This window comes from Halichoeres trimaculatus, unplaced genomic scaffold (assembly GCF_033239565.1).
Source record: "Halichoeres trimaculatus isolate MK-OKI-2021-1 unplaced genomic scaffold, fHalTri1.1 fHalTri1_scaffold_22, whole genome shotgun sequence".
NCBI classification, from domain to species: domain Eukaryota; kingdom Metazoa; phylum Chordata; class Actinopteri; order Labriformes; family Labridae; genus Halichoeres; species Halichoeres trimaculatus.
Genome location: NW_027437200.1, coordinates 11,800,622 through 11,812,848, shown reverse-complemented (window position 1 = coordinate 11,812,848; position 12,227 = coordinate 11,800,622). Strand labels below are relative to the sequence as shown.

Here is a 12,227-nt window from a genome sequence, read left to right as displayed (position 1 = left end):
TTTGCTTTTGTAGGTCACTGAGAGGCACCATTATTCATTTTACTTAGTTTCACAGCCAGCTAAAAATCCCATGGGAGCCTAGAGTTTTTGACCTGCTGCTGGCACCACAGTCAATCTCAGGAGATCACCAAGATCAATAAGATTCTTTTTCTTGATGATATGAAAATCTTCAGTTAATTAGTTCATGGTACCATAGACATAATTGGTGTGGGGTATTTCATTACAAAGTTGGGAGAAAACCAATGCACCCTTGGATCCACGCCATTAGTTGCACTAAAAAACAGATGAATGAGGCCTAACAGATGTAGTACAATCAGGTAAATCAGATGAGTAACATCCAGTAAATGTGTTCAAACCTGGCCGGCTACACTCCCCAAGGAAGCAGGGATGAAGACTGAGGACATGCTGGCATTACACGGATGTCTCTGGTTGGCTTACAAAACTGTAATGGCATACACACTCTCAAAACATACTGCCCCTATTACGAGTCCTCACTGGGATGGATCCAAACATTCCCTGAGGAACTCCCAAGAGAAACACTGACATTTCCAGTTGACAACAGCTAAACAGTCCTCAAAACATACAAGTTAGCCCTACAGAGACCTCACTCTGCCTTGCATTGTTGTCTTCCTCCCATAGCTCTGCTCTCTTTCCTCTGCAAGCCTGGTAATTAAATACCAGAACAACCAGAGGCATCAAAATATTGGAAGCGGATTTGGGATTTATTTTTTTTGCAGAAACTGAGCACAATCATCAATCAATTAGACTAGTTAACAAGCTACTATCTCCCTGCTTGCCTGCCCCGATCACACTCAACCCCTTCCTCACTCTGTGTAGTTGAGTATTCGCTCTTAACCTTTTATTGTTGTGCCACATCCCCGAAAACAAACGATCTCTGCCTTAATTGTCTTCAAGGCAGGAGGAAAATTAACTCCACACACACACACACACACACACACACACACACTGATGTAGATATATAGGTCCACATGTGTGAGACCGCAAAGTGAGCTCACATAGGCTAAATGAGCTGTGTCACATCACACTGTGGCAGCAAATAGATACAGACATGTTGAACTTATTAAGATCTGTGAGATAATACTGAGGAGCATGTCATACACACACAGGAAAAACAAACAGAAAATCATTCTTTATACTCTTTCTTATTCCCGTGCAGGTGTTGTACAAGCTTTCTGTACTTTACCAGTTGCCCTGTTTTTGGCACAGTAAAGAGGGAATGAGAGCACCCCAGCTGAGACTTCACTGACTATACAATAGCCCATGTGTGACTGTTTCCTCGAGTAGGGCAGTCAGTGTTCGAGTAGATTGTGCGCCATCGTATCGTGCCGAGAAGACACTATAAGTAGTAAAGAGATACAAGTCCCTAGCGGTAAGCAGTTGCTGTGCTTGACAATTGACCCACTTACATGCAAACACACTCTTTCCTTTGCTTTGAAAGCACCTCTGTCCCACTCCCCGGCTTCTTTCACTCACTTCACTCCTCCTTCTCCCAGGCTGGTATCACTTCATACCTCCTTCCTTGACATTCCTCACCTGTGTGCCCCCACTCTTCAGCAGATACTGTATGACTTAACAGGGTGAGCTGCACTGCTCAGAGGAATTTCCTTTATTTGTAATTTGTGTAGGCGATAATCTCAGAGTAATGACTGCTTTCCTTGTCTCTGTCCTGAGCTGACGCCTCCTTCCACAGACGACTCTTAGCAGCTCTGTATCTCCCTGTTTAGGAGCCGTTTAATTGGCAGATCCTGGTGGGACTGCTAATTAGTATTTCATTAAAGTCAGGTGTGCTGTAACTGTTAATCAATTAAGTGTGTAAGCTCCTTCAGGTGCCAACTCCTCTCTTAAAGCTGAGTCCATCCATTTCTACCGCTTATTTGGGTGCGGGTTGCGTCGGGGGGGGGAGGGTAGCCTAAGCAGGGAAGCCCAGACTTCCCTCTCCCTAGCTACTTGGTCCAGCTCTTCCCTGGGGGGTCCCCAGATGTTCCCAGGCCAGCCAAGAGACGTGTCCTGGGTCTCCTACCGGTGGGACATGCCCTGAACACCTCACCAGGGAGGCCTCTGGGAGGCATCCGTATCAGATGCCCAAGCCACCTCATCTGGCTCCTCTCAACCCGGAGGAGCAGCAGCTCTACTCCGAGCTTCTGCCGGATAGCCGAGCTTCTCACTCTATCTCTAAGGGAGAGCCCGGCCACCCTACGGAAGAAGCTCATTTCAGCCGCTTGTACCCACAATCTTGTTCATTCGGTCACTACCCAAAGCTCATGACCATAGGTGAGGGTGGGAACGAAGGTTGACTGGTAAACAGAGAGCTTTGCCTTCCGGCTCAGCTCCCTCTTCACCACGACAGACCTGTGCAGAGTCCGCATTACTGCAGACGTTGCACTGATACGCCTGTCGATCTCTCGCCCCAAGATACTTAAACTCCTCCACTTGGGGCAGGATCTCATCCTCGACTTAGAGGGGGCACTCCACCCTTTTCCGGCTGAGGACCATGGACTCAGATTTGGAGGTGCTGATTCTCATCCCAGCTGCTTCACACTGGGCTGCAAACCGATCAAGAGAGAGTTGAAGGTCACGGCTTGATGAAGCCAACAGGACCACATCGTCTGCAAAAAGCAGTGATCCAATCCTGAGGTCACCAAACCGGACCCCCTCGACACCCTGGCTGCGCCTAGAAATTCTGTCCATCAAAGTTATGAACTGTAAGATGAACTTCTGGAAAAAAAAACTAAGGAATAATATGGAAAATGTAGAAATGATTTTGTGTATTGTCTGTATTATTGCTGTTAAGTGTGAAAGCATCTCCTAAATGATATTTGTGTATGTGAATATAGGTGTCAAATAAAAATTAAGTTCCAAAAAAATCAAAGTTATGAACAGAATCGGTGACAAAGAGCAGCCCTGGTGGAGTCCAACCCTCACTGGAAACGAGTCCGACTTACTGCCAGCAATGCGGACCAAGCTCTGGCACTGGTCGTACAGTCATACAGTTAAAGCTGAGTTATTCTAAAAAAAATATATACATACAGAGAAATTTAAGTTATATTTGCATTTCATAATGTCTCTTTTAAAAATAACTGCTAAAATTCAGCCTGCCAACATTTGACTGGCAGAGCTGTTTAAGAGCAGGATTTGTTTTTCCTCCATGGTTGTATGGGAGGTGTGAAAGAAAATGTTTGTAGAGCAAAGGAAGACCAAGTAAGGACAGAAAAAATAACTTTGCAGTGCACACACCAGGGGAAATCCAAAGTATCTCCAGGTTTCAGAAAGCCAAATGTACTACTCTTTACGACTTTCTTTAAAGCTATGGCCCAAAACAAAGGTATAAAACAAAACAAAGTGGTCCTTTCTGTTTGAGGATGGTTAATGAAATCATCAAAACTAGAAGCAGGCAGGGGAGAAAAGCATATAGAGTAGAGAATAAAGTACATTTGTGCACAGGCTTTGCATATTGTGCCAGAAACCTTCATATTTTTCTATTCTAATGCTGAAAATAGGAAGACGGCTTACATGGGTGTAGGGAGGGAGAACAGTCTGTCATTTTTATGAGGCATTCCTCCTTAAGATAGCTCACAGGCATCTGGTGATTAACCTCCAGATGTCCTCCATTAAGTAAATCCAGATAATAATTGGAACAAGGTGTACTTCTACACATCAATGAACCTGCTGCAATCAGCTTCATAAGTGAATGTTTCAGACTACGAACTCTAATTAGAAAATAATAGTCTTTGAGTAGCTAACAGGTTCTGTCAGGACGTCTGCAGCCAAGCTTTTAGGAACACTTGCTATCGAGGAATATATTCTTTAATCCTTATCTACACATTTGAGATTTTCATACATTACAATGTCATTTTGATCTTCCTGTGGGTGTAACAAGATAATACTCCTCCTGCTCTTTCTAACCCCCTCTCTTCCCTCACATATATCTCTATCAATTTGTCTTCTCCTATCTTTTTGTCGCTCTGACTCTTTTATCTACATTTAGGGATTATACACCTCCCAAACTCTCTCTCTGCCTCTTTCATGACCCCTTTCTCCTTCTACGCTCCGGTCCCTCCCTCCACAGAGTGTGATAATACAGGCCTAATCCCTCTCTTCTCTCAATCCCTCCGCTGAATGAGAGAACGGATATAAGCACATTACAAATCTCATTACTAGGCTTTAGGTATGCTTCTGTGCGTGCCCGTGCTGCATACAACTACCTCACCCGCTGCATACACTACGTGCGTTGGGGTCTGTACACAGAGATGGTGCCTGCTCAGAATCCAACCAGGTTGTGCAGAAGTGTGTGACTCAGGTGTGAAAGCACGTGTGTTTGCTTTTTTGAAACAGGAGAGGCAGCTTGATAGCTTTCAATGCAGGATTTGCATAAGAAGTGAAGTGGTGGGTAATACCAGCAACACAAACAGTGCAGATGAATATTTACCGTTCTGTTCGGCTCTGACACAGTGCATGGCTTTAAGATGTCAGATTTGATTAGCTGTGCCTGTTGAATTAAAATTATTCACTATAGATCTAAACTTACAGTGCACAGGGCTGAAAAACCTCTCAGTTTGAAACAGCTCTGACTTTTTTTGCTGTTGTCAAAAAGAGCAGTTGAATAAATTCATGCTACAAAGAAAAAAAAATCTGTGAAGGAGTTGAAAAAGGTGAAAAATTCACTCTTGTAAAGCTGCAAGGGACAGGATGTGAAACCAAACCATTTCCTGGACACTTTTATACTTTCAACAACGTATTACATTTTTTAACTGAACATAGCTAATTAATTTTACAAGTGAGCATGTCTTCAATATTTAATCCTCAGTCGAATCATTCAGAATTCACTGAAACCCTCTAGTTAGTGTGTAGAACAACAAAATCCCAGACAGCTCCACTCTAGAGACTCTAACTGGCTCAACAAGCTCATCAAAGAGCCTGGTTTGGCCGTTGGCCTTTCCTGCAAGACTCCAGGGGTGCTGGTGCAGAGCAGCACAGAGCATCTGCCTTCACAAACAATGAACTGCACCCTCTCTTCACTGTACTCACAGCTCAGCAGAGCACTCTGGCCCAAAACCCCTCTCCTCCCCGAGAGCCAAACTGAGCCATTTAGGAAGGCCTCTCCGCCTACAGCTATCAGACTGTTCGACAGCCCATTTGTCATTCGCCGCTGCTTTTATCCAAAGTGCCCTCAGGATCCACAAGTGTTTACATTTTTAGCATGGGTGCCTCAGGGATATGGAACTGCTAACCCTTGTAGTGGAAGCATCTTGCTAAATTAGTCCAAATGTAATAACCACAGGAGGAATGATGTATTACATAATTATACAGACAAAAGTCTGTCAGATTTAGTGGGGGTACAACCCTTTTTTAAGGTATTATTAAGGATTATTATCAGGTGGTTATTATGAAACTTTACCCTACAGGCAGTGACCTCACCCACTGAAGATCAGCCTTAATTGCCCTGATTTTTTAATAAAGCAGTTGTTCCAAGTCATAACTGAGTAAAAGACGTGTTTGAATGTGTGTGAACTACGCTGGTCTGTTTGATCGACTTACCCATGGTGACAGAAGGAATGACGGGGTCAGTGGAGGAGGGTTTAGCCTTTACTGGGATGGGGGTGGTTGGTCCATTCACCATCACATGACCTGGTGTAAAAATAGAGAAGAAAAGTCAGATGCAGTCAATGATGGTAAAAAAAAAAAAGAAAACATCCCTGAGGCTAATCAGGATCAGAAACACATAGCTGAAGCAAAGTATTTTTTCTCTCTGAGTCGTGAATTGGTGAATTTGAAGTTTTTTTACCAAGTCAAACTGACAGAAAGAAGCTACAATCATAAATGTTGTGCTTCTTATTTTCAGTTTGAAAATTCCTTTTCATATCAAGTGAAAAGCTCACTTTGCTTTTCCACTGTGAAGGACAGAGATGACCCTGGTTTTACATCCTCAGTAAAATTCTCAAAGCATTTGATCAGGAGTCCTAAGGTTTTGACAAATCAAATCTTATAGGTAACCTTAAAGTTGTCTTTTTTGTTTGTTTTGTTTTTCTAAAGTTATTTTGGGGGCTTTAATGCCTTTAATTACTGAGGACAGGACAGTGAATAGAGCAGGAAACAGGGTGAGAGTAGGGAATGACATGAAGGACACAGGCCACAGGCTGGATGTGTACCTGGGCCACCAACTCGGGGGCAAACCTCATGGGGTAAGACCTGCACTGCCAGGCCACCTGTGCCCCAAGTAACCTCAAAGTTGCTGCATTAAAGGAGTATAGATTTGCAGGAGCTATATTAGTCTTAAGTGTCTAAAAGTGTTTTCAGTTGGGAAATTTTGAAGGCTGAAGTCAATAACCAGAAGAACTCCAGAAGGTAGGCTGATTTAATGACTGACTTTTTTTGTTTGTTTTGTTTTGTTTCTTGTATTATTTTGTGAATTTCACATTTGAAACCCCGGTTTGGACTTTCATTCTGCTGCTACTTCATAACCTACCTACCCTTTAGGGTGTGATCTCCATCACTCACAGTCAGTGACAAAAGATTTACCACAAGCCCATACATATTTATCAAATTATCATATCTAAAATGTTATTAGATTTCTCTCTAATTCCACAAAGATCTTTCAGTCTGGATGATGAACATGTATGATTTGTTTTTTATTAGACCTAAACCACTTTTTCAGGCAGATTGGATGTATGTGGTTCAATGGTAAGGAAGGTTGTCTCTCAATCCATCTACAATGAAGGAACCTGAACCTTAAATGCTTAATTTATATTTTATAACTATGTTCAAACCTGGGTCATCTGAGTTGAGTCTCATGGGGCATTTGAGCTTGCGTGCTAATGTAGCTTACCAGCTAGTCCATACTTGTGCCCCACATATCTCAGTTTTTAGAAAGGTATATACTAGGGAAGGACTCTGGTCCATTATTTAGACCTCATGCTATTCTCATAACAATATGCAAACTACACTTTTAAGTATCACTGGCACTTGCCTGTGCTTCAGCCCTAAAGCATGTTTTGAATGACCGCAACGATTCACCTCCGTGCATCGGCACGCTTCGGAGAGGTGGGCTTCGGCACCGTTTACTTCGTGCACGAGCACAAGCACGCGGACAGCGCGTGTGATCCGTGACGTATGATCACCGCGAGCACATCCCTCGAGAAATATTTAAATAAAGCAGGGTGTTAGAGGGATGTGTCGGGCTAAAACGACTTACCATAAGTCCAAAAGTCTCTTGAGTTGTAGCAGTTCTCTCTGTGTCTCATTGTTTTGACTCTGATGAGATCGCGCTCCATGTAAACAGACGCTTCACGATGATGTAGACAGATCATGCGCGTGTATGCTACCCGTTAAAGTCTGGTTCATATTGGAGTAGTGTGACCGCTGGCCTTACTCTCCAGCTGGGGAACAGCGCTGCGAGGGGTGCCCCAAGATACATAAATGCTTTAGAGGTCACATCAGACCTTTCTTAAAATTTAAAGAGAAAAAAATTCAGCATCTGCAATAAACACTGATGAATGCTTAGGGCTCAAACTCCTTCATTCTTGCAAGTTTCTTCTTGTTTTTTGACGGCCAAAGTTTAAACTTAAGTGCAAATTGTGACATTTTTCTGCTTAAATGATCTTCTTTAGGTCAGCACTAACAGTCCCTTTAAAGATGTTATTTCATAGCTTTACCTCACAAATCTTTCATGTGAAATCTGACCTACACTCTATGAAATTGTTGAGTTTAATACATTTGTTTCATTAAGTATGTTCTTTTCTGTTCAACCGTTCAGGGAAAGCAGAAAACAATTATGAATCAATGGTAGATGAGTGTTTGTTTGACTATTGATCCTTTAATCCCATCTGACCCAGACTATAAAGATCATTGGCTGTGTCTAAAATCACATCTGCTCACTGTACAGTGCACAACACTCAGGGAATGTGACGTTTCCCAGAGCTGACTGTATTATATGTGAGAACTATTATACCCCATGGAGTGGATTCATTGTTCCCCACAATGCACTGGGAAATTTATGTGAATCCAATAGTCAGTACCCAAGCAATTTAGCCCATCATGCATTGTGGTTTGAAGATAAATGGCTCAAGATGATGTAAGGCCACCAAAGTCTGAATACATAAAACTTTTATGTTCTCTTTTTTGGTACATTAAAAAAACACCAACTTCATCATTTAGATTCATGCTCTTTTTAGCTACTCTTTTATAGGTACGCTAGCAAATCATCACATTTGAGACAGCAGGTAGCTCACTTTACAGTCCACTGCTTTCAACTGACTGTTCAGAGAATAGTGCAGGGGTGGCCAACCTGTGGCTCGCGAGCAGCATGTGGCTCTATGCCTTTTGGTGTGTGGCTCTTCAATCTATTCATAAAAACATATATATAGTTATAAGTAGTGGTATGCTGATCAATCTAAACTATATACGGATGCCAATGTTGGGATAAGTTGGGATTGATACTTAAGTTTCAATTTCTCTTCTCTAGTACGGATTGAAACACAAACACAATAAACCTCGCTTTGAAAATTGGAAATGTATTGATTTTCATTTTATGACATTTCATTTATGTGTGAGAGGAAGTGTGTTTGTAAGACCACATGTGTGATGTGGCTCTTCAGAGTACCACAGTCATTTTTGTGGCTCTTTGTTTCTGACTGGTTGGCCACCCCTGGAATAGTGGATAGTGGAATGAGCGTGAATTCATACAAAACTACTCCACTTAGTTTTACCCCTGTTATCTGAGTGATTGTGTGTGTGTGTGTGTGTGTGTGTGTGTGTGTGTGTGTGTGTGTGTGTGTGCTATTTGTACACTGACCCAGGTAATGTAGGAGTTTCTGTGCTCGGTTTTGAGTTGGTTTGAGGTTGAACAGATCTGGGTTCTCGTCGATGAACTGCGTGTCCACGGTGGAGTGGAGGAATTGGTGGTTGGAGAACACATTCTGGAGGAATGGGATGTTGGTCTGGAGAAGGAAAACAGAAAAGAAACTTTTAAGTCACCCCTTTAACAAAAAAATTAAAGATGCGACATCTTTTGAACCTCATAATACCTGTTTGCACAACGAGGCAAGCAAGGGGAAATGCAAAGTGAAGAGAAGAAAAGATGAGCACAGTAATCACTCTGCCGCGAGTGAATCACTTGAAAGACAAGGAGGCATCTCTTGTGCAGAAAACATTTCACTTAAGCTTGGTGTTAAATAGTATTCTGTGGAAGTGCACACAAAGCTTACCAACTCGTCGCCAAACACACAAATGATGGTATCACAAATGCAAATAACTGAGTATTCTAAACACTGCATAATCTTAGCTTCAGTCGGCAAACACACACATGGAGGCGAGAAGGAGAATGTCAACAGTTAAAAGTAATTACTTTCTTTTTCTATTTTGTTGTTTGTTTGACTCAGAAGTATTATCACGCCAATTAAGCTCAGTAAATTAACAAAGACAGGGAGAGAGGAAGAACACAGAGGAAAGATGTAATTGCTGGAGTTAATTTCAATACTTGATTTGTTGCTGATTTTTTTCACTCTTGTAAGCCGTTCTTAACAATGCCGAAGACAGCTTTGTATTACCACAAGAGGCAGTGAGAGTGAAATAAAGAGCGAAAAGACTGACAGGAGAAGGAAGAGAGATTATAAGAATGGAAGGCAGGAGAAATGAGAGAAAGTAGGACATTTAATGTATTCTTAGAGGAGCTCTGGATGTATTTATCACCGCTTAATGTCCCAAAGGGAAGACAGAAAGTGAATGAATGTAAACAGCGTGAAAAGATTATTTCTCAAAGTCTGTCTTTGCGTAAGACCCTAAATGTCAGGGAAAGAGTCTTAAGTGGCATTTAAAAAGAAGAAAACCTCTGCCACTCATGACCAAGCATCCAAGTATCCCTTTTATTCATAAATATGCACAGACGCACACAACGGGAGCTCGGTGCTAAAACAGAAACAAAACCCCAGGAGACCTCATGGGTATGGGATATAAAAGAGCTCTCGCTAAGCCCAGAAATGTACCATCACCGTCACTATCTGTGAGGAAGACCTGAAATAGATCTCTCTGTTGAAAGGTGGAGTAAGGATACTGTTTTCAGTCCACACACATGCAAGTTTAACCCTCGCAGACGGTCAGAATTTACTACCATAATTTGAGCATTTAGCTGACAGTTGAACCGAGAGCATCTTCAAATAATTGTTGAGCACAATCACTGAGGAAGCCTGTCTCTGAGATGAAGGAGTTCAGCAATAAACAAACCACTCAGACACACACCTCATTACCAGCAGTGAATGAGAAAGAGATACAGAAGAAATATCAATGTGATCATTCAAATAAAGGACATATTGGTCATGTTAATAGAGGCAGAGTGAGATGTAGTAATAATGAAACAGGGTAGGGGGAGGGACGTCTGTATATTTGTATTATTTTATACAGAACACAGAGAAGGGAGGAATACGGAGAGGGAAAGAGGCAGCAGCCAAGCCCGGTATGTATAATTCATATGACAATAAATCTTCAAGTTGAGCCTGTTTGTCAATGTATAGAAGCAATAAAGTGCGATGCACAGTGTGAGATTGAAATTGAGAGGCAAAACTATGTACTTCTTTCCAGGCATTTGCATTCCCAGCAAGTATAGAGGATTTCATCTTCTGGGGAGGCAAACGCGGGAAAAAAATGACACTATATTCTCAGCCTCCTGCCACAGAGAGGAGAGCTGAAGAGGAGAAAGAGGAGAGCTGAAGGGATTCACGTAGCTGTGCTGCACTGCACTGCCAAGCCCTGGGCTACAGGCTGTGGAGAAAAACAGAGAGGCATTCCTGCCCAGCGCTGTAACTGCAGTATGACTACGAAAACCTGTGGACATCTTATTTCTTCCTTTTAGAGTATCTGCAAATGTAAAGGTTTTAAAATACAGCCAGACATATAAGATTAGATATAGTCCTACTAAACATCCTGTACTATCAAATAAATAAAATACCACTTCATGAATACTAGCTATTTTAACAACACAATCATTGTTGACTTCCCATTTTATGTACAACCTTACTGTCTATAAAAGCAACTACAGCAATAATGAGAACTAACAGAAGAGAGCAAGCTTTTGACATGAATGTATTTGCAACTGTTTAATAGCTTAGCACAAACAAAACTAGCCAAGCAAAACCTGCCCCATAACACTTCTTGTTTCATTATTTTTTGGAATAGGACAGTTTTGAGGAGACAGAAAATGGTAAATGGACCAGTACTCAAAGCGCTTTTAGGGTGCGGTCACACCAGTCATTCATATTGTATTGCGACCAAGTACAACTGGCCACTGTAGCACTGTAGTACAAGCCAGTAAGGCGCGTGGTCAGACTACTCCTATATGAACCAGGCTTATGACACATGCATGGCCCGTCTACATCATCACATTACAAGTAGCATGGTCTCATCAGAGTCAGAACAATGGGGAACACAGAGAACATGGCTACATCTTTAGTATAGATAGACCGATATGGATTTTTCAGGGCCGATACCGATACCGATTATTTGTAGACAAAGAGGCCGATGACCGATATTTGAAGCCCATAAGTGCAAATATTGGTGCCAAAATTTTGAGCAATACAAACTCTAACACTTAACTTCATTCAAATGCCTTCAAGCATGAGTTTATTAAACAGCTCCCAGGCTCATCACCAGCATGTTTTATAGAGTTAAATGAAAACTTAAAAAATAAAAAGCTAAAGTTTTCTACAGTGAATAAAGTTTTCCAAAATTTCAATGTAAGTGCAATAACTGTAATAACTGCACTGCTGATTGGCCGTTTCCCAAGCCATGGCTCTGCTTGTAACCAATCAGATAGTGCTGTGGTTGGGACAGTGCTGGGGACTGAGAGGTGACTGCAGACAGCGGAGCAGCTGCATCAGAGCCACAACAAGGCAATTTTAAATTTGTTTCTTAGCGTCCGTCAGATTTTTAAAAAAAGGCGGAAGCTGATATGCTTCAAAATGCAAAATATTGGCCCTGCCGATAACCAATCAGGTCTATCCCTAATCTTTCGTTACTTTTTGGCTTATGAAAAGTAATTTAGGTCTGATACAGCCCTCTAACACCCCCATCGTGGTTTACAATGTTTGTGAAGAGGAGCAGTCGCAGAGAACAGTACACTTTCAGTCATACTTGTCAAACAAACTGGCATTCAGGGTTGAAGCATGCATGGGCACCGTACAGATGACCAGTGTGACCACACTCTTACACTTCTAGTCTCT

General features: G+C 42.0%; 1 protein-coding gene across 2 annotated transcripts in view; it reads right to left on the bottom strand.

The window, feature by feature from the left end:
* Nucleotides 1-12,227, bottom strand: part of pcxb (pyruvate carboxylase b) — a 472,827-nt gene that overhangs the window by 90,922 nt on the left and 369,678 nt on the right. For both annotated transcript variants that reach the window (XM_074699298.1, XM_074699299.1), the window contains exons 13-14: nucleotides 8,810-8,954; nucleotides 5,557-5,646 (exon numbers count right to left, since the gene is read on the bottom strand). In XM_074699298.1, coding sequence (XP_074555399.1) covers nucleotides 5,557-5,646; nucleotides 8,810-8,954 — 235 coding nt within the window. The remainder of the gene's footprint in view (nucleotides 1-5,556; nucleotides 5,647-8,809; nucleotides 8,955-12,227) is intronic.